At 42.8% G+C, this 22,778-nt stretch overlaps 1 protein-coding gene across 1 annotated transcript in view; it reads left to right on the forward strand.

The window, feature by feature from the left end:
- The window catches only part of wdfy1 (WD repeat and FYVE domain containing 1), an 83,262-nt gene that overhangs the window by 19,770 nt on the left and 40,714 nt on the right, over window positions 1–22,778 (forward strand). The window contains exons 5-6 of the mRNA XM_060834859.1: window positions 12,832–12,982; window positions 14,349–14,461. Of these exons, the coding sequence (XP_060690842.1) occupies window positions 12,832–12,982; window positions 14,349–14,461 (264 nt within the window). The remainder of the gene's footprint in view (window positions 1–12,831; window positions 12,983–14,348; window positions 14,462–22,778) is intronic.

Consider the following 22,778-nt stretch of genomic DNA (forward strand, 5'->3'; position numbering starts at 1 on the left):
AATAGCATCAATCAAGTGGAAATAGTCATTGGGGCAGGGAAAAGGATCAGTTTAGAAAGGCTATCCCAGTTTGCCCGTGCAGAATGTGGAACAAATCAAGTTTAGAGTTGTTTAGTGCAAGGCAATTCATGGAAGCTAAATTTAAGAGAATGGAGTCAATTTAAGATTAGATTACTTAGTGTGGAAACAGGCCCTTTGGCCCAACAAGTCCACACTGACCCGCCGAAGCGAAACCCACCCAGACCCATTCCCCTACATTTACCCCTTTGCCTAACACTACGGGCAATTTAGCTTGGCCAATTCACCTAACCTGCACATTTTTGGACTGTGGGAGGAAACCGGAGCACCCAGAGGAAACCTACACAGACACGGAGAATGTGCAAACTCCACACAGTCAGTTGCCTGAGGCGGAAATTAAACCTGGGTCTCTGGCGCTGTGAGGCAGCAGTGCTAGCCACTGTGCCGCCCACAAACTGTAGCAAAAATGACTCATTCTAATGTGGTATCACTCGATTTTCTACCTAATTTCACGAATTTCTCACCAAGCAAATTTTGGTTAAAATAACCTCCTGCCTCTTTCCCCCACCCCATTTATTTGTCTTGATAAAGACTCAGGATTGGAGGCCAAGGTTGGGGGGGAGCTCTCTCTCCTTGTCCTGAAAACATGCTGGAGATCACAGCGGGTCAGACAGCATCCTTGGGGAGAGAGAGCAAGCTAATGTTTTGAATCTAGATGATTCCTCTTCAGAGTTTGAAGTGAAATGTGGACAGGACAGCATTATGATATGTTGGCAGGTGAGGGGTTGGTGTGGTGGTGGGTGTACAATAATGGAGAAAAGATGTTGGTAGTTCAGGTTAATCAGAATGTGAGAATGGCAGAACGGTGGTCGTCAACTGCCAGACTTGAAAGTGCAGATGATCTCCCTGGTGTGGTGGGGGTGGAGAGGGGCGTGAGGACATGGTGACAGAGAATGTAACAGGAAATGCTTAAAAGTTATGGAAGAAATGGGAACTGGTTCACAATTTAAAGGAGCTGAAATCAATATTAAGTCCAGGAGGCCATAAATTGCCCAGTCTGAAGATGAGGTATTCTTCCTCCAGTTTGCACAATGATTACTGGAACATTGCAGCATGCTAAGGACAGACAAGTGGGCAAGTGAGCAGGATACTGTGACTCTCTTCTTGTCTGTTTTAAATAAAGTCAACAGGAGGTTTGAATATAACAACAGAGGACTGCAGATGCTGGAGATCTAAAACAAACACAAGTAGATGTTGCTGGAAAGCTTCAGCAGATCTGGCAGTGTTTGTGGGTAAAACCATTAATGTTTTGAGTCCGGTGACCCTTCTGAAGAGATTTGAGTAGGCTGCTTTGAAGAATTAATTTGTTGTTGTGGGATCATGTTCAAATAATGATCAAAATCAGTGAATGGTGAAAATAGCCTCTTTCTTTCAGCAACTGCAAGAGCACAAGTTCAAGGTGGCAATAGAGTCCTGAAATACAGTTCTTACAAGAGCCCCTTTTATATACCGGTATCATAGTCATACAGCACAGAAACAGACCCTTCAATCCAACCAGTCCTTGCCAAACATAATCCCAAACTAAATTAGTCCCACCTGCTTGCTTCTGGCCCATGTCCCTCAAACCTTTCCTATCCTGTATCCATCCAAATATCTTAAAATTCCAATACTATGCTATTAGATTGTTTTATCTATAGTACGCAATGTTTTGAGAGGCTTTTATCCTGGGAGACAGGAGATGGGTTAAAACATGTGCTAAATGCTGGCTGTTACTTCTGATGGGATTAAAAGTGTCAATTTGGTCTGCTTACATAATTAAGAGGTGTTAGTCCTCCTGTCTTTTAAGTTAGTAAATGTTAGTAAAAATACTAGTACCTGTATGCTCTAAATAAGTTAGAAATTGTGCCTGTTCTTAATAAAAAGAATAAACTGCTTGCCACAGCTGGGTTGTGAGATTTTACCAAAAGAGGAAATGCTGGAAAATCTCAGCAGGTCAGGCAGCATCTGTAAGGAAAGAAAAGAGCTGATGTTTTGAGTCTAACTGATCCTTTGTCAAAGCTAAAAAAAAAGGGAGAAATTGGGAGGTATTTATACTAGGCTGAGAGAAGATGAGTCATGGCTCCAGAAGTAAAGGGCTGAAAATGTGTTGCTGGTTAAAGCACAGCAGGTCAGGCAGCATCCAAGGAACAGGAAATTCGACGTTTCGGGCACAAGCCCTTCATCAGGAATTTCAGGCTTGTGCCCAAAACGTCGAATTTCCTGTTCCTTGGATGCTGCCTGACCTGCTGTGCTTTAACCAGCAACACATTTTCAGCTCTGCTCTCCAGCATCTACAGACCACACTTTTTACTCCAGAAGTAAAGGGAGCAACAAGGAGGTGATAATGACCGTGCACAGAGAGATTATAGGGAGTTTAGGAGTTGTGAATGACCAAGGCTGAAGCCAGTGCTATGTGACAAAATATGGGGTGGATGGGTGAAGCAGGAGCAAAATGGAAAGCGGGAGAAGGGTAGCAAAGGGGGAAGAGGAGAGGGAAAAGGTGATGAGAGAGTGGGGAGCGAGAGAGAGAGAGACAATCAAGAAATAAGAGGTACAGAACAGTGGAAAAAAATAGGTAAATAAAATAAATGCAATAAAATTACGGAGCAGAATGAAAACAAGAGGGGTCAAAATGGGATAATCATCTGAAGTTGTTGAATTCAATGTTGAGACCGACAGGCTGTAATGTGCCTAGTCGGAAGATGAGATGCTGTTCCTCCAGTTTGCGTTGAGCTTCACTGGAACATTGCAGCAGGCCAAGGACAGACATGTGGGGCATGGGAGCAGGATTGTGTATCGGAGTGACTAGTCACGGGAAGGTCCAGGACCTGATTGCGTACAGACCGAAGGTGCTCAGCAAAGCAATCACCCAGTCGGCGTTTTGTCTCTCCGATATAGAGGAGACCACATTGGGAGCAACGAATGAAATAGACCAAATTGAAAGAGGTACAAGTGAAATGCTGCTTAATCTGAAATGCGTGTTTCGGTCCTTGGATGGTGAGCATGGAAGAGGTAAAGGGGCAGGTGTTGCACCTTCTGCAATTGCATGGGACGGTGCCGTGTGTGATGGGAGAGGTGTTGGGTATGATGGAGGAGTGGACTAGGTCGTTCCAGAGGGAGCGATCTCTGCGGAATGCAGACAGGGGAAGGGAAGGGAAGATATGTTTAGTGGTGGCGCCGTGTTGGAGTTGGCGAAAATGGTGAAGGATTATTCTTTGCATGTGAAGGCTAGTGGGGTGAAAGGTGAGAACAAGAGGGACCCTATCCTTGTTCTGGGAGGGGGTGAGCCTCATGGCGCGGGAGATGGACCGCATGCTGTCAAGAGCCCTGTCAACAACTGTAGGTGGGAAGCCATGGTTGGAGAAGAAGGAGCACATATTAAGAGCACCAATTTGGAAAGTGGCCTCATCGGAACAAATGCAGTGGAGGTGAAGGAGCTGAGAGAAAGGTGTTGTGCTATTGTAAATAACAGGACAGTAAAGGGGTACGTTTGAATGCACAGGAACCTGTTATTAATGAATACTGCTAGTTGGTGAGTGAGTTAATAAAAATAACCTATTACACACTCTCACACCATCAAAGGATAGCTGTATACAGTAGATTGAGGTTCTGGATTCCATACAGGATTTGTGCAGACAGTGTAAACTTGTTTCAGAATTTGGAGCTGTGTTTGAAAATCTAATCTTCCATGTCTCGCTGTTTTCCAACTTCTGTCTTTAGAACTGAAGAATAAGATGTGGAAATTTTTTCTTCATGAATGTTCCATGATGTACCTAGTTCCTGTTGTATATGTTTACATGTATCCTCTGTCACTGACAAACTTTTTTTTTAACTTTTACTTCTATAACTTTAATTGTTTTGTTGAAAGGAAAGAGAAATCTAGAAGTGCAAGTTGTGGGTGGCACAGTGGCTCAGTGGTTGGCACTACAGCCTCACACTACCAGGGACCCAGGTTCGATTCTAGCCTCGGGCAACTGTCTGTGTGGAGTTTGCACATTCTCCCAATGTCTGCATGGATTTCTTCCCACAGTCCAAAGATGTGCAGGTTAGGTGGATTGACCATGTAAATTGCCCATAGTGTTTGGTGCATTAATCAGAGGGAAGTAAGTCTGGGTGGGTTACTCTTCAGAGGGTCAGTGTGGACTTGTTGGGCCAAAAGGCCTGTGTCCACACTGTAGGGAATCTAATCTACTCCTGGTGTTAATTTTTAAAATCTTGTTTACTGCTGAATAATTTGATACTTGTGACTCATCCTGGTTAACCCGTTTCTAGCTTAGTGCTGCTGTTCTGCATAAATGAGCATTGCAGCGTATGGCTTGAAGCCTGCTCATGGTGATGTATTCAGTTACCATTCTTCTGCAACTGTAGTAGATCCTTCTGTTGATACAGGATATTTACCATTTTAACTTGGTTAATTCCCCAACAGAAATAGTCAGAAGGAAATGACCATCCAGCTGTTTGAGCAATGATTCCCGTTCATTGACCTTACCTCCAGCCTTTTCTGTATCATCTGACATTTCTGTTGGTGTTTTCCTTCCTTTTGCTTTACTTTTATCTTCCTGGGCTGAGTTTGTCAGTAAGAAGTCAGAAAAAGAACTGTGAAAATACTTTTATCTTAACAGTCTCTTTGCTTGAGATGGGTAGGATCATTATTTCAAATGTAATCATGCTGCAAGCTTTAGGCTTTAATAATGTTGTGATGAGAGTGAGGAATGGTTTGTTTTATATGGTTAAAAATCACACAATACCAGGTTATAGTCCAATAGGTTTATTTGGAAGTACAAGCTTTTGGAGTGCTGATCCTTCATCAGATAGCTAGTGGGACAGGATCATAAAACACACAATTTACAGTAAAAGATCGCAGTGTCATGCAATTAAAATGATTATATTGAACAAACCTAGATTGCTGTTAGGTTTTTCATTTGGAATGGGTTGCAGGTGTTACTTCATTAATACATAATTCCCAGAGCTACTTTTAAGTCACATTCCCGAGATAACTTAAGGCTTTATAAATAAAAGGTGACATCTCAGCTCGGACAATGCATTAAAGGTGTGAGGTTCGAGTATGTCTGTATCCCAACCTTGAGTCAAATGGTTCTGTTTCCAAAGTAGGAATTTTTAAAATGTCAATGGATTGACTGCCTGCAGATTGTGTGCTTTTTGAGCAAAATAGAATGTATCTGCAAATACAATTAGAGTCATAGAGATGTACAGCATGGAAACAGACCCTTCGGTCCAATCCATCCATGCCAACCAGATATCCCAACCCAATCTAGTGCCACCTGCCAACACCCGGCCCATATCCCTCTAAACCCTTCCTATTCATATACCCATCCAAATGCCTCTTAAATGTTGCAATTGTACCAGCCTCCACCACATCCTCTGGCAGCTCCTTCCATACACGTACCACCCTCTGTGTGAAAAAGTTGTCCCTTAGGTCTCTTTTATATCTTTCCCCTCTCACCCCAAACCTATGCCCTCTAGTTCTGGACTCCCCAACCCCAGGGAAAAGACTTTGTCTATTTATTCTATCCATGCCCCTCATAATTTTGTAAACCTCTTTAAGGTCACCTCTCAGCCTCCAACGCTCCAGGGAAAACATCCCGAGTCTGTTCAGCCTCTCGCTGTAGCTCAGATCCTCTAACCCTGGCAACATCCTTTTATAAATATTTTCTGAACCCTTTCAAGTTTCACAACATCTTTCTGATTGGAAGGAGACCAGAATTGCACGCAATATTCCAACAGTGGCCTAACCAATGTCCTGTACAACCGCAACATGACCTCCCAACTCTTGTACTCAATACTCTGACCAATAAAGGAAAGCATACCAAATGCTGCCTTCACTGTCCTATTTACCTGTGACTCCACTTTCAAGGAACTATGAACCTGCACTCCAAGGTCTCTTTGTTCAGCAACACTCCCTAGGACCTTACCATTAAGTGTATAAGTCCTGCAAAGATTTGTTTTCCCAAAATGCAGCACCTCGCATTTATCTGAATTAAACTCCATCTGCCACTTCTCAGCCCATTAGCCCATCTGTTCAAGATCCTGTTGTAATCTGAGGTAAACTTCTTTGCTGTCCACTACACCTCCAATTTTGGTGTCATCTGCAAACTTACTAACTGTACCTCTTGTGCTCGCATTCAAATCATTTATGTAAATGACAAAAAATAGAGGGCCCAGCACTGATCCTTGTGGCACTCCACTGGTCACAGGCCTCCGGTCTGAAAAACAACCCTCCACCTCTGCAAATAGTGTTTTATATGGTGCATAACTTGACTTTTCATTGGCTTAGTGCTAGTCATAACATTTGTACATGAAAATGTTAAGCTGTGAAAGAGCTGAATCAAAGAGTTTTTAACAGTATGGAAAGAGGGCCTTTGGCCCATCATATGGTAGACATTTGTAACTTTCTTCCACAAATGGCAGTTGAAACTAAATAAGTTGTTAATTTTAAATCTGAGAAATTTTTGTTAAGCTTAGATGTTTAAAGGATATGGGCCAAAGGCAGGTTTGTGGAGTTAGGCCACAGATCTGTGAGTATCTTATTAAATGGCAGAACAGGTTGGAGGGACTGAATGGCCTACTCCTGATCCTAAGTGAACAATCTCCATCTTTTCTAGTCCCAGTTTCCAACACATGGCCTGTAGCCTTCCACTCTCTTTTAGGCAGCGAGTTCCAGATACCCACAACCTTCAGGGTGAATTTTCTTTCCCCAAATCTCTCTCCCCTCCATGAGAATACTAAGGGTATGGAATGCTTTGCCTGCAACAGTAGTAGATTCGCCAACTTTAAGTACATTTAAGTTGTCATTGGACAAGCATATGGACGTACATGGAATAGTGTAGGCTAGATGGGCTTCAGATTGGTATAACAGGTCAGCGCAACATCGAGGGCCGAAGGGCCTATACTGCGCTGTAATGTTCTATGTTCTATTAAAAATGTATCCCCTTATTCTTGACCCCTCTACTAAGGAGACAAGGTTCTTCCTGTCTACTGTGTCTATGTCCCTCAGAAATTTATACCTGTCAATTTTATTTTTTACTAATTCAACAAGAATGAGTACTAAAATAATAAACAGCTGCTGATGTGGAGTTCTGAAGCAAACAGTATCCAAAACTGTTGGAGAAACTCAACAAGTCTGACAGCATCTGTGAAAACCGTTGACCTTTTGAGTCTTTAGAAGCACGCTCGCTGGACTCAAGATTAACTTTGTTTTCTCTTCAAGAATGCGAACTAAATGCATTGACGTTTTAAACCTGGTGTAATGTTGCTCAATCAACATCTATAATTAAGAAAATTACATTTGAACCAGCTCTTCCCAAATATTAATTGCATAAAAATTGCTGTATGATTAGTATTCTGCTGCTTGTAGCTACTTCTGTCTGGAAATCTGCTGACAAGGTGTGCCTCGCTTGTCTGTTTGCATGATCCTTTCTCACTGTAACTCTTCTCTAACTACTCTGAGCCATCTGTTATTCAAGTACAGCTAGATCAATGTTTCTTCCTGCTGCTGTCCCCTTTGCCTTTAGAAGACCTCTCTGTACCTTTTTCAGCTCTGATCATCTTTCAGATTTTTTTTTTGAAACTGAGAGAGCGAAAAAAAACTTCAAGTGCAAGTTCATTTATTTTATGGTCTCTATGGAATTTTCAACATACATCTAAGCATCTACATTTGGTAGGCCTTTTCTTCCAAGCATCTTTACCTGTTGTGAGTCATAAGGATTCAGAAAATAGGGTGTAGCATCTTGCTTTTTTTTAGTCCTTGTTACAAGCTTGAGTTTTGTTATTAACATATCCTTTGGCATCACAAAATTACTTTTGGCTATATCTTTCCTTTCTCTAGCATCGGTAGCATATTACTTGTTGCCTGTTATTATTTTTCCCTAAAATTGACAAATTGATCTACTTTTTTAAGTATGACTCTATGCACTTCAATTTAATTTCATCTAATGTATTATGTTAATGCACAATGTAATTCTGTGATGACCAATGGAGTGCCATAAGGATCTGTGCTGGGTCCACTACTTTTCATCATTTATATAAATGATTTGGATGTAAACATAAGAGGTAAAGTTAGTATGTTTGCATATGACACCAAAATCGGAGGTGTAGTGGACAGTGAATAAGGTTATCTCTGATTACAACGGGATCTTGATCAGATGAGGCTGAGGAGATAACTGTGAAGTGTTGCATTTTGGGAAAGCAAATCTTAGCAGGACTTATAAATTAATGGTAAGGTCCTAGGGAGTGTTGCTAAACAAAGAGACCTTGGAGTGTAGGTTCATAGCTCCTTGAAAGTAGAGTCGCAGGTAGATAGGATAGCGAAGAAGACATTTGGTATGCTTTCCTTTATTGGTCAGAGTATTGAGTCCAGGAATTGGGAGGTCATGTTGCAGCTGTAAAGGGTGTACATTAGGCTACTGTTGGAATATTCTAGTCTTTGTACTCTCAGAAGAATGTTTTTGAAACTTAAGAAAAGGATGTTGTCAGGGTTGGAGGATTTGAGGTTTAGGGAGAGGCTGAACAGGCTGGAGCTGTTTTCCCTGGAGCATCAGATGCTGTGGTGTGACCTTATAGAGGTTTATAAGATCATGAGAGGCATGGATAGGATAAATAGACAAAGTCTTTTTCTTGGGGTGGCAGAGTCCAGAGCCAACAATAGATTTACGATGAGAGGGGAAAGATAGAAAAGAGTCCTAAGGGGCAATTGTTTCATACAGAGGGTGGTGCATGTGTGGAATGAGCTGCCAGAGGAAGTGGTGGAGGCTGGTACAATTGCAATATTAAAAGGCGTTTGGATGGATATATGAATAGGAAGGATTTAGAGGGATATGGACCGAGTGCTGGCAAGTGGGACTAGATTGGGTTGGGATATCTGGTTGGCATGGTTGAGTTGGACCAAAGGATTTGTTTCTGTGCTGTACATCTATGACTCTACAAAATATTTAAGCATTTAGTCAAATGTTTGCAAGGGTAAATGACTTTACTTTTGGAAATAACAACATTTTTCTCATTGTTATTGCAGACTGACACAATTAACATTTCCTTGGCTTAGTGGTGGTTTCTTAGACTACCTCTGTAATTGGTTAATTGGCTCTTACCCTGCTGCAGGACTTAGTTTCATGGATTATATGCCCATCATTCTTGACAATCAAAGAAATGCTGTAAGACATTAACTCAGACCTTTGTTCAGGCGGTTGTAAAATGTTTCATAGCACTTATGGTGGCATTAACTTTTGCTGAACTACAGTAATCCAGAGATCTGGAAACATGAGTTCAAATTTCATCACAACAGCTGGGAGATGTAAACTCCAACAATAAAATCTGGAACCTAAAGCTACGTAATAGCAACAATAAAACTACTAGATTATCATTAAAAACTCATCCGGTCCACTAATGAAGGAAACTTACAGTTCCTGCCTGTTCTGGGCAATGTAACTTCAGACTTACAGGAATGCGGTTGCCTCTTAGTTTCTACCTGAAGTAGTTCAACAAGTTATTCATTTGTACCAAGCCAACGCAACAAAAAGGTTCTTTTTAAAAAACTGTATTGACCATTTGGCCTTGGACATGACAAAGACACTGTAAGCTTTGACAATGCTACAAAATCTTTGAGTGATGCATCATAATTGTTAGTGTGCCATCTACAAATACCTCAATTTCCAAAGGGTTCTTTGGCAGCATCATCCAAACTTGCAAGCTGTCTGCCCAGAAGGGCAGCAAATGTGTGGGAACACCATCACCTGAAAGTTCCTCTCCAAATGGCACACCAGCATGACTTGAAAATGTATCACTTCATTGCTGGATCAAAACATTAGAAGTCACCACCTGATAGCACTGTGGGTGAACCATCTTCACATGGATTTCAGCACAAAGGCAGTACACCACCACCTACCCAAAGGCAGTTAGAGGTAAACAACATTTGTTGACCATGGTACAGAAGTCTACGTCTCCCGAACGAATGAAGAATCTCATTAGGTTTCTTTGGAAGGAAAGTAAGGAATTAGAACATAAGAAACAGAGTAGGTCTTATGACACCTTGAGAATCCTTCACCATTCAGTAAGATCATGAGTGATGCATAATTAATCTAAATTCCACTTTTCTCCCAGTATCTGCTCACCTTCTTGTAGTCGAAGATTCTACCTTTCTCTGCCTCAAATGAGACAGTGGTTTTCTGGAGGAGAGCTCCAAAGATTCTTGCTCTTCCAAAGAAATTCCTCCTTGCCTCATTATGAAGCTTGAAAAAATGTCCTGTAATTATGGATTCACATACTTCCAGCATCTGTCCTGTGAAGTCTTCTCAGCGGTTTTGATAAGGTCATCTCTCATCCTTTTAAACACCAGTGAGTTTAAGTGCAACCTGCTCAATCTTTCTTAGGACAGCCCCTTCATCTTGGAAACTAATCTCATGAAATCTCTGTGAACAGTTAGAACAGCCTGGCTGACATTTTGTCTCTCAACCAACAGCAGTGAAGCTAATTATTCATCTTCTTAAGTATTTGAGACCTTGCTGTATACAATTGTTTGCTGTTTCCCGAGAAATGGACAATTTTTTTTTTAGATTAGACTAGACTTAGTGTGGAAACAGGCCCTTCGGCCCAACAAGTCCACACCGACCCGCCGAAGCGAAACCCACCCATACCCCTACATTACCCCTTACCTAACACTATGGGCAATTTAGCATGGCCAATTCACCTGACCCGCACATCTTTGGACTGTGGGAGGAAACCGGAGCACCCGGAGGAAACCCACGCAGACACGGGGAGAACGTGCAAACTCCACACAGTCAGTCGCCTGAGTCGGGAATTGAACCCGGGTCTTCAGGCGCTGTGAGGCAGCAGTGCTAACCACTGTGCCACCGTGCCGCCCACAAATTGTACTTCAAAAATATTTAATTTATTTTGTATTGGTTTAAATGTCCTTGGAGTGCCCAAGCCTGTCTTATGCATTGAAACACATCAACTCGTGGAAGCTAACTAGTTATTGTTGTAATAATACTTTCTATGAACTTTTGAAGGGTTATGGAAAATGGATTTATTTCAAGTTTTGTGAAAGTACTGTGGTTTCATTTAGAAGAAGTAATTGGAAGCTCCTGTAGACAGTGGAAAATTTTAAATGAGGCTTCCTGGAAGTGACATGACTGGCGATAACTGCTTGCTGTGCTATAAACCCCTGCTGGGCCTGTTTTTTTGAACAGTAACTAGCTTGGGGATAGAGGTTGAATCATGTGCCAGAATATCACAGCAACGGTCTCTGGAACATTCTCTGCTTAGTCCATTTGCCTTCAAGAGTAGCCCACTGGCCCCAGAAAGCCAATCTTTGTAGAGCAATCTTATTTTCTGTCTCCCTAAATTATCTATATTGAATAAGCTTTGTTTGGATAATAAACCCATAATTTTGCTTATTAAGAGATGTCTTTTTTATTTAAAAACCTGTGTTTAATTGGTTATCTTGAGAACTGACAAATATTTGTATTTTATGTGGTAACTTGTGTAGTAATGGGATTGGAGTAACAGTGAACTCCTCCAGATTTGGTCATAATACCAATTCACTTTAGAATATGATTTTTCTCCATTTGTCAATGTTGACTAAAATGATATCAAGATTAATGTTTGTTTTCTCCAGCCACTTGATTCATTGCTGTACAGCAAAGTGGTTTTCATAAGGCCCACATCTGAACTAACACTTGAAAATTTAATTCACAGTGTGACTAAACTATCTTACCACCGAACTAATTGTGTGCTTTTCAAATTGCAGACTAAAATAATACAGGGTGATCAAGCTGTACCTCCACTCTTTATCCATATGTTACTTTTTGACCCCTGGCCATTGCTGTTTTATGTCTTAATTTTCTTAACCATTTGCTTGTGTGTTATCTAATTAAAACTAGAAAGTTCCATAAATGGAGCCTTTCATGCTGATTTTTATTTGAAGGAATTACTTAGGCACAGCCTTATCATTTAAAAATTCGTTCTGCTTGATGCATGCCTTTTGAGTTCTGTAATGTTAAGTAATAGAATCTGATAGTTGTTCAACAATTGAAGTTAGACTAATTGGTGTGTAACTTCATGTCCTATCTCCTTCCACTTTTTTGAAAAGGCAATGACTGTTACCTTTATATTGGTTACACCCAAAACATCGACTCCTGCACCTCCTGATGCTGCCTGGCTTGCTGTGTTCTTCCAGCCTCCTGCCTGCCTGTCTATCTTTCTGTTCATTGGCATAATTTTAATTTCTCCAAGCTATGACAGAAAAATTATAAATGTGAGCTTGGCTAAGTGGTGGAACATATGACTAGTTCACCAGCTCATAGGTTCAAGTCCAACTGCAGGACTTGAACACTTTATGTAGGCCAGTAGTTACTTTGGTGCTGAGGGACATGATATTGGTGGTTCTGTTTTCAGGTGAGATGTAAATCTGAGGCTTTATCTGCCTGTCCAGGTGGGTGCATAAGTTCCCAAGTTACGATTTAAGGTTAAGCAGAGTAATTCTGAGCTGCTTTGGCACATCCTCAGGATGTGAAAATTCAAATTAATGTAAATTTTTTTTTCATTCCTTTCTGGTCAGCAAGAAAGGTTTGTTTTATTTTTGAATTTAAAATGGACAGCTCATTTTATCACTTCCTTGACGTTTTCATCAACATGAGTACATGGAGACAAAAGTGTTCGTCTGTGCGGTGTATAGTGTAAAGGCTCACAAATATGGAATCCACAGGTTTGCCTCACACCTATTAACATTTTGTAAGGCTGGCTTTTTCTTTCTCTCTCCAGCACATCAGAATCGTGTTTCAGCAATCGTATTTTCTCCAGAAACTGAATGGGTTATAAGCACAGGACATGACAAGTACCTCAGCTGGATGTGTACCAGGAGTGGATGTCTACAGGGAAGGCATTGCTTTACTGCCTGGGCTTCCTGCTTACAGTATCCTTAACTTTTGACCTGATTCCTCTGTCAGACATTTAAGCAACTAATCAGTCATAGGTTGGTAAACAACAGTTTCTTGTGTGGTAGGATTGAACTAATTGTGAAGATGTCACAACGATAATGTTATAACCAATATTCGCTGTGCTTCCCATTATTATTTCATCTGCTGATCTGCAAAGTTTAAACTGCAAAATAGGTTTATAATTGCAGGACAAAATTAATCTTTGCAGAAAATGTCTTTTGAGGCTAACAACCTATTCTGTTGAAACTAATACTGCTAGAAACAAGGGTGGAGTTATAGCATGTAACCAGATCCTGCTGTTTTTTATATAGAAAAGAAGCTACTAGAACTTTTTAAGCATCATTCTGAATAACAAACAAATCTGTTCAAATTAGAAAATTCAAATAACCATTCAAAAAGAAAAGGCATTAGAACACAAAAGCCTCTATTGAGAATATCTGTTTGCAGTTTTTAAAAACAATTTAGATTTTGTTTATCTAGCAGCATTTTGGCCCTGCCTAAATGGAAGGCTTCCCCAAATGACCAATTCTTCTAGAATTCCAACTCTCTGCATTCTTTCCTGTACTCCTATTACCCCTTTTACTGCCCTGAAAAAAGATTTTCTACTGTTTCATTATATGTTGATACTTATTTTATCAATCAGCAGAATCAAAGTGTATCTTGTGTGCCAAACCAGAATGACTAGTTGCTCTTGTTTCCATAACTAGTTGATGACGCTGGAAGGAGAGATAGCATTCACTTCTAAGTAGACTGCATTACATTGGAATCTATATTGTTGTCTATAAAACAAGTTGTTGATTTAATAGCTACAGACTGATAATCCATTGAATTTGGAAAAGGAACATTGCTATCCAGAATTTAATTTGTGTTGCAGTTGGTTCAGAAATCAGTTAAAGATATTTAACCAAAAGTTTTAAGGTGGGTAATGAGAACAGAACCTCTTTGGCTTCATATGTTTCTAAGTAGTGTTTCTTACTTTTTTTCTTCTTGTTAAGTGCAAATTCAGAATTTGAGGAAGCTGTATCTGAAAGGATTGTTTTTGTATTCATTCTTGTTTTGATGGTCTGTTTGCCAGTGGTGCAATACTGTCGGTTATTACCTAATAGTAAAGGAATACAGGTCTGCCTTTGTCAATGCTGAAAACATAATCTCAGATCCAAGACTTATTGGTAGATTCAATTTTGCAAAAACATACTTTTGATATAAATTGCCATTGGGTATTAATGCAGTAACAATTAATTCAGTCATCTTGCCTGTGTTGAAAATCACACCTCCGGTGGGTCTTCTGTTAAGAGGAGAATGTCATCAACCTTTATTCTATTTAACTCACAATTTCTTCAGATATGATCTGGAGACGTGTCATGCATTTGTTGGTGATTATTCTGGGCAGATCACATTATTAAAGCTTGAACAGAATTCTTGCAGCATCATTTCAACATTGAAAGGACATGAAGGTAATGTGTACATTATTGATGCACCTGTTTGACAATACTTGACTATCCTTCAAACCTGTCTATTTGTCTGTCAGTGATGAAAACTAACCATTCTCCCTTGAATCAATCATACTTCAGAAGGCATCATATGTTCAAGTAAAAGTAAGGTTCCAATTGATCACACGTTGGGATATTACCCTGTGTTGTGTGACTTTTATACTACTTCAAAAATGTTGACTTCTCCACCTCCTGATGCTGCCTGACTTGCTTTGTTCTTCCAGCCTCCTGTTTGTCTACTTTGGATTCCAGCATCAGTAGTTTCTTTTCTATCTAAGCTTTCAATTGCACATTGTGTCTGGCTAAACAATAATCACTTCATGTTAGTAGACTATGGGTCTCGGGGTTCCCTGGCAGTTGAACACATTTAAATAGCTTCATTTTTCACTTTGGTGTGAGAGTTTAGGATTTTAGATAAAGCTCGAATCAAAGTCACGCTATCACCCCTTCCTCCAGCCCTGTGGCTTAAGTACAGAATTTTGTATTAAACGTCAAGTTTCTCTAAACTTCATCATCTTTTCCTCTTTAGAAACAAACATTTTAGATAATTTGAATTCCAAATTGCAATAAGCAACATTTGAAATTAGAATAAACCCCCCCTGTCTGTTGAGAACTGTGGCAGGAACCCAGAATGCTTCCATCTTTTAACTTTGCAGCACATTTTTTAAGCCCACAACCTGACGACTGCAGTGCAGAATTCATTTAAATTATTCCAAATATTTTTACGAAAGAAAATACATGACCGCTTTGATCCAAATCATGTGTCGCATTTCAAATAATAAACATTCTGCGTACACGTGTGTGCACACACCTAGAATATTTGCTCTTAAGGAAAACAGAGACATCAAATATGCCATGCTGAGCTACAATGCTTTAAAACCACATAGAAAATAGATCTCAAGGGGTTCAGTCAGTTTTAAGTGACTTAGACGCTGAGGTGGTTGTCTAGCCTGCCTCTTTCCCCCTCGTTCCAAAAACAGAACACTTTTTTTTTCTTTTTCAACAATGCTACAGATTCAGCTGTAGCCTTTCACAACTGGCAACTGGGAATATTCTGAACTAGTTGGTATGTCCCCTTTTCTGAGGTCCATAGTCCATGAGATCTAGGTTTTCATTTCATCCAGGTGCCTCAATCCCTGCTCCTTTCCTCTCCAATAAGGCCCTGAGTTAAGGGTGGCTAGCAACAAGTCTGTGATCAAAATAGAAAGCAATCATGTGGCTTTTGCCCCGGTGCTGGTTCTGCATTACTAAAGGCTACTTCTGTAGTTTCTTGAAACTCAATGGGCCCACAAATCCTTTTCTCCCATTTCCAAGTGCAATAATACAGACCTCCTTTGTTTTCCAATTGGTCACAGAACACAACTAATCCTTCACCTTTGCTGCAACTTGCCTCCATTCTGTCACGTAATGAATGATCTGCCCTGGTGTTGTAATGACAGCACAACCCATTAGTTGGCTTTAATATCCCATCTATCCTGCTCAGTTTTGCAATCCTTCTGTTTCAGCCATCTCTCATCCACCTCCTTCCTTTCCCCTTCCCTTGATATGCCTTCAAGACATCCACTTTCTCAGTGGACTGACACCATCCTAAAATTCTGCAACATCCTGGTTGACCCTCTTTTGCTGTAACAGATTCTTTCTCCTGCCAACTGTGGCATACTTAGCTCCCCAATTTTAACTCCAACTGACTAAACATTTCCTTCTGTTGCTTGTCCTTAGCCTGGAGTCAACAGCCTGACTGCTTTTATCTACCTGGTGTATGTGTGGACCCCTTTATCCACCATACTGCCTCACTGATAGCCTTGTCTGCAGTCTGTATAACCTGGACCCATCCTAGGAATTTCAATTGCAGCAAATTAAAAAATTAGAAGCAAATTAGAAAGCATTTCTTTCTAATAGCTTAACCCTTCATTTTTGTCACAGCATCATCTGGTTACTACTTCTAACTTGCATGAATTTAATACAACTTTGCTAAGACATTTCATGTGCAATTGTCATTCATTAGCTTCTCAAGGAGACTGAACATTGACAAACACAAATTAGTTTTCCTCCTTGTCCTTATTTTTTTGTTATCTACAATTTAGTATCCTCAGTTGGGGATACTGAGTCCCTCTTCAGCACCTACACGAGTACTGTACTCCAACTCTGGCGCTGTTACATCGATGACTGCATTGGTGCAACATCCTGCACCCAGGCTGAACTGGAACAGTTCGTCAACTTTGCTCACAACTTCCACCCTGCCCTCAAATTCACATGGTCCATCTCAGACACCTCCTCCCTCCTTTTCCTGACTGCTCTATTTCCATCTCTGGTGACGGTCTCCAGATGGATGTTTATTATAAACCCACAGACTCTCTCAACCACCTAGACTATATCTCCTCCCACCAGTATCCTGCAAGAACTCTATCCCTTTCTTCCAATTCCTCTGCCTCTGCCACATCTGCTTGGATGAGTAGACATTCCACTCCCAAGCATCCCAGATGTCCACCTATTTTGAATGACATGCTTCTCCCCTTTCATCCCGACAGCCCTCTGCTGCACCACCTCCATTCCCTGCCCCCCCACCAACACAATAAAGACAGAGTCCCCCTTGTCTTCATCTACCATTTCAACACACTCCACATCCAATGCGCCATCCTCAAACACTTCGGCCGACACCAAATAGATCCCAACACCAAGAACATAATTTCCTCCCTACCCCTCTCTCCCTCCCAAACACAAACGTCAACTGTGCCTGGTGGGCCATCAGCTCTGTGAAAGACTCCCTTTGGTCTGCCTGAAACGTGATGGTCTTCCAGTTGAAAGTGTCAACCCCGACTGGATGCTGCAGATTGGCACATTTGAAGGTCCAGGCCTGAGGGACACACTAACATTTGAGGCAGCTGCGCCAAGGCGTAGTGGGGGAAAAACAACCATGAAAAGTCCTTCTGCCAAAGCATAATGAGGCTCCATTCAGTAATTGGACACTCCCCAAGGCCTCCGATAAATGCCAAGAGTTTAATTGTAAATATAGAGAAAGTCGAACCCCAATGTTTGTCTTCTGCTCTGTTAGTAGAGGCAGTATAGTCTGAATGACTTAGAAAATCCTTGCATTCATACATAGTTAACTGTTATGAATAATGTTTGTTTTGCAATAAAAACGCTCTGATGTTAGGGTATGTGAAATGTACAAAGCAAACTATCCTGTCATGTGCTGAGATATCAGATTATCATATGACAGTAAGTTATCAGAAACTATTACAGTTTTGGTAATTGTGAAACTCGATGAGCTCAGTTGTTGCATTCCACAGTGATTGCATTCTTTTTAAAGCTAATCAACTCCTTGTTTTGCACATTCCACACTGATCATGCCTCTTTATTTCAAGACTATTCTCCACTCTGTTCCCAGTGATTATTTCTTGGCGCTTTAAGAGTCTCCACCCTAGAATGATTGTGGTTTTAAAGAGGTTTCGACTCTGTCTGTTTACTTGCACTCATATCTCTATTGTGTTAAACAATTTGTACGTATTGTAATGGTCCTTTTGTATTTTAAAGCAGATGTCAGTTTCGAATTAGCTAAGTATGCTTCAACCCTTTCAATGCTGACAGCTATGTATCATTTCTATATCCAGCAAGTTACTGATTTTTTTAAATTTCAAAATGTACTTTATTCATAGAAATAAATCTTTGGTACCTGTACAATTGGTCATGTTGTTCATATATATACACATTGCATGTCTTAACATTACAGAGAGCAGATTGAATTAATCGAATTTACAGTTATTGTATTTACAGTTCCATTTATTAACCATCCAGTCTTTTAGTATTTAGCTGTGGCTTCAGCGGAACCCACCTACTGAGTGGGCCCCCTGTTATATGATAGTAAAGGCACCTTCTTTAACCCCCAGTTTATGGGGTTACCATTGTCCATTTGACTGTCCTGTCTTTGGGGTAGCTGTCTACATCCCCATGGTGAGCACGAACTGCTGGACCTTCGTTGGGCTGAGGTAGCTATCCAGCTCCTCACTGGGGTCATTTACCCGCTCTGGTGTCATTGAGCCAAGGCAAAGGTCCGCACCGTCCAGTTCGGTGTCTGACAATGGGACTGTCAGAGGATCACAGCTCTCAGTTACCTGTAGTTGTGGGGCAGTGGATATCCCCTGGTTCTCACTGGGTGGAGGGTGGACTTCGGGGGGTCCGTTGTTTCTTAGTTGGGAGGAAATGCTCTCCTCTTCACCTACGGCGCTCTGTTTCTTCTTCTGGTGGTGATGACCTTCCTTGCGTCCGTCTTCACCATCCGAAGAGCTGGCCGTCTCTCCCTCGTGCAGCTGTCTTTTCCCCTTTTGCTGCGAGGCTTTGGGGGCCTGGCAGGATTTTCTCTTCCTGTTTTCAACAGGTATCCACTCCTCTGCCTTTTCAATTACCTCCTCCTCCATTGCTTCCATCATTGCTAGAGCTAGGCTCAGCTGCTGTCTCTCCCCGCTGGCTGCTACCTCCTCCGCTCCAGCCTGTTCTTCTTTCTGGGTGCCACTAGGCTCCGTTTCCCTGCTGTTTAGGTGCACCTTGCTGGTATTTGGGGGTCCCCGGCTCAGATTGCCACCTCCAGCCATCTGTGCGTAAGTGCCCCCCCCCCGTCTTGGGCAAGTATTGTACATGTGGCCCACCTCTCTGCACAGGCTGCAGCTTTTTGCTTCCTGACAGTCCTTGGTCAGGTGACCCTCCTGTTTGCAGTTCCTGCAGATAGTCACTTTGCGATCCGCTGCCTTCCCGCAGATTTGGCACACTTTCAGCTGCCCTGCAAATGTCAGGTAGTCTCTGCTCCCTCCAGTTGCGAAGCTCAAGGGTGGGTGGAGAATGTTCCCATTGTCATCGACTCTCAGAGTTATCCTGACCTGCCGCTTACTGGTCCAGATCCCAAAGGGGTCGACCATATCGGTGGTTTCTTCCTCAGCTTGGACGTTCCTTCCCAGGAAGGTCAGGACATCCTTTCCCAGGAAGGTCAGGACATCAGCCGCTGGAACATAGGGGTTGTACATAGGGATTGTAACAACCCGACTCCTCTGTGTAGGAAGTACACACAATGGGACCACCGACAAGATGGAGAATAGCGACTCCCCTTCCTTCTCCTTGAAGACCTTCAGGAGCTGCTCGCATTGCTTCACACTCCTAAAGGTCACGTCGAAGTAGCCTGCCCCAGGGAAATCCTGCAGGCAGTACACGTCCCTTTTTTTAATTTCAAAAATATACTTTATTCATAAAATAATTTGGTCTGTACAGTTGGTCATGCCATACATATGTAAACATTTATGTACAGAGATCAGAATTTATCATTTTTACACAGGTCTGTACATTTTTCAATCATATGCCCATATATTTAGCTGAGGTGTCAGCAGAGCCCGAATGACTGCATGGGCCCCCTGTTCGTCTTTAGGCAGGTAGACGTTACACAGTGGTCTTTCCCCACCGTGCCTTGGCGACAGCTGCCCCAAGCTTCAGATAATCCCTCAACACGTAGTCCTGGACCTTGGAATGTGCCAGTCTGTGACACTCAGTTGGGATCAACTCCTTCAGCTGGAAGATCAACAGGTTTCGGACCACCCAGAGAGCGTCCTTCACCGAGTTGATGATCCTCCAGGCACAGTTGATGTTTGTATCAGTGTGCGTCCCGGGGAACAGGCTGTAGAGCATGGAGTCCTGCGTCCCGGCGCTGCTTGGGACGAACGTCGACAAACACCACTGCATTCCTCTCCAGATGTCTTCTGCGTAGGCACATTCCAGAAGGTGTGTGGCTGTCTCGTCCCCCCCGCAGCTGCTTCGAGGGCAGTGTGCGGTGCGGCTGAGTGTCCGGGGGCGCATAAAGGATCTTGCAGGCAGAGCCCTTCTCATCACCAGCCAAGCCATGTCTTGGTGCTTGTTGGAAAGTTCTGGCGATGAGGCATTCTGCCAAATGGCTTTGACAGTCTGCTCAGGGAACCGCTCGATAGGATCCGCCCTCTCCTTTTCCCGAAGGGTCTCAAGGACACTACGTGCTGACCACTTCCTGATGGACTTGTGGTCAAAGGTGTTTTTCTTCATAAACTTATCCACGAAGGACAGGTGATATTGAACGGTCTAACTACTCAGAGCGTTCCGCGACAGCGAGGCCAGGCCCATCCTTCGCAACACCGGGGACAGGTAGAACCTCAGTACGTAGTGACACTTGGTGTTTGCGTACTGGGGATCCACACACAGCTTGATGCAGCCACACACAAAGGTGGCCATCAGGGTGAGGGTGGCATTGGGTGTATTTCTTCCCCCGTTGCCCAGGTCTTTGTACAGCAAGTCCCTTCGGACCCGGTCCATCTTTGATCTCCATGTAAACTGGAAGATGGCCTGGGTGACTGCAGCGGCACAGGTTCTGGGAATAGGCCAGACCTGTGCCATGTATAATAGCAATGACAGTGCCTCACACCTGATGACCAGGTTTTTTCCCACGATGGAGAGCGACCGTAGTTTCCATCTGCCCAGTTTCTGCCTCACTTTGCTGATACGCTCCTCCCAAGACTTGGTGCACGCCCCAGATCCCCCGAACCAATTACCCAGCACCTTCAGGTGGTCGGTCCTGACAGTGAAGGGGATCGAGGATTGGTCGGCCCAGTTCCCGAAGAGCATAGCCTCACTCTTGCCTCGGTTTGCCTTGGCCCCCGAGGCCCATTCGAACTGGTCACATATGCACATGAGTCCGCGCATGGACAGCAGATCCGAGCAAAAACGGTGACGTCATCCATGTACAGGGAGGCCTTAACCTGCAGGTCCCCGCTGCCAGCAATAGTCACCCCTCTCAGGCTCGTATCCTTCCCGATGGACTCGGCAAATGGCTCTATGCAGCAAACAAACAAGGCAGGAGAGAGAAGGCAGCCCTGCCTGACTCCAGATCTGACTGGGAAGCTATCTGATTCCCACCCATTGATTGAGACTGCACTGACAATGTTGGTGTAGAGCAGTCTGATCTAATTGCAGATTCCCTCCCCAAAGCCCATTTTGGAGAGAACATCTCTCATATACCTGTGTGATATCCTGTCAAAGGCTTTCTCCTGGTCCAGGCTGATCAGGCAGGTGTCCAACCCTCTGTCCTGCACGTAGGCGATGGTATCCCTGAGGAGTGCAAGACTCTCAGCAATCTTCCTGCCTGACACAGCACAGGTTTGGTCAGGGTGAATTTTTTTAACTTCAAAAATATACTTAATTCATAAAATAATTTGATGGTCTGTGCAGTTGGTCATGCCATACATATATGTAAACATTTACATACAGAGATCAGAATTTATCATTTTTATACAGGTCTGTACATTTTTCAATTATATACCCATATATTTAGCTGAGGTGTCAGCAGAGCCTAAACGACTGCATGGGCCCCCTGTTCTTCTTTAGGCAGGCAGATGTTACACGGTGGTCTTTCCCCACTGCGCCTTGGTGGCAGTTGTCCCAAGCTTCAGCGCGTCCCTCAACACGTAGTCCTGGACCTTGGAATGTGCCAGTCTACAACACTCAATCGGGGTCAACTCCTTCAGCTGGAAGATCAACAGGTTTCGGACTGCCTAGAGAGCGTCCGGTTTGGTCAGGGTGAATCACTGACCCCAGAGCATCCTAACAGTACCTTCTTGATGAACAGGGTTCGATCGACTGGTGTACGATCCTCCACCTTCTTCACAGTCACCCTGACTGTGTTGCGAACCCCCTGTCCAGGGCTGCGGGCGGCTGCTGAGGCCATAGCTCTGAGGTTGGCTGGTCCCTGAATTGGTGTTAGGCCAAAGCCAGCATGAAGATCTACCAGTAGCAGGTCAGCACCACCAAACGACCTTCCAACGTCCAACATCCAATCACGATCCAGTGGCGATCTCGACTAGCTCTTACAACTCGCCACTCGTCACCTGTTCTAATAAGAACAAGCACTTGATCTTAGCCAAAAGGCTGAGAAGCAGCAAGTTACTGATTTTATATCTACAGGTATACCTTCATACACAAATCTAGTTCTAAAACCAAGGAACCCAGGTGCTTTTATTCCTTTAAACAGGCCTCTCAACTTGTCCTGCCTCCTTTTATAAGAGGAGAAAGTGAGGACTGCAGATGCTGGAGATCCAAGTCGAGAGTGTGGTGCTAGAAAAGCACAGCAGGTCAGGCAGCATAAGCCCTGCATCAGGAATCATCACTTAATTCTGATTAAGTGACATTTTAAGCACAGATAGTCAATTGCGCTACCATTATCAACTCCATTCCTTGTCAAGGAACTCAATCAGGATAGTCAAACACAACTTGCCTTGAA

This window comes from Hemiscyllium ocellatum, chromosome 13, assembly GCF_020745735.1.
Source record: "Hemiscyllium ocellatum isolate sHemOce1 chromosome 13, sHemOce1.pat.X.cur, whole genome shotgun sequence".
In the NCBI taxonomy this organism is placed as follows: Eukaryota; Metazoa; Chordata; class Chondrichthyes; order Orectolobiformes; family Hemiscylliidae; genus Hemiscyllium; species Hemiscyllium ocellatum.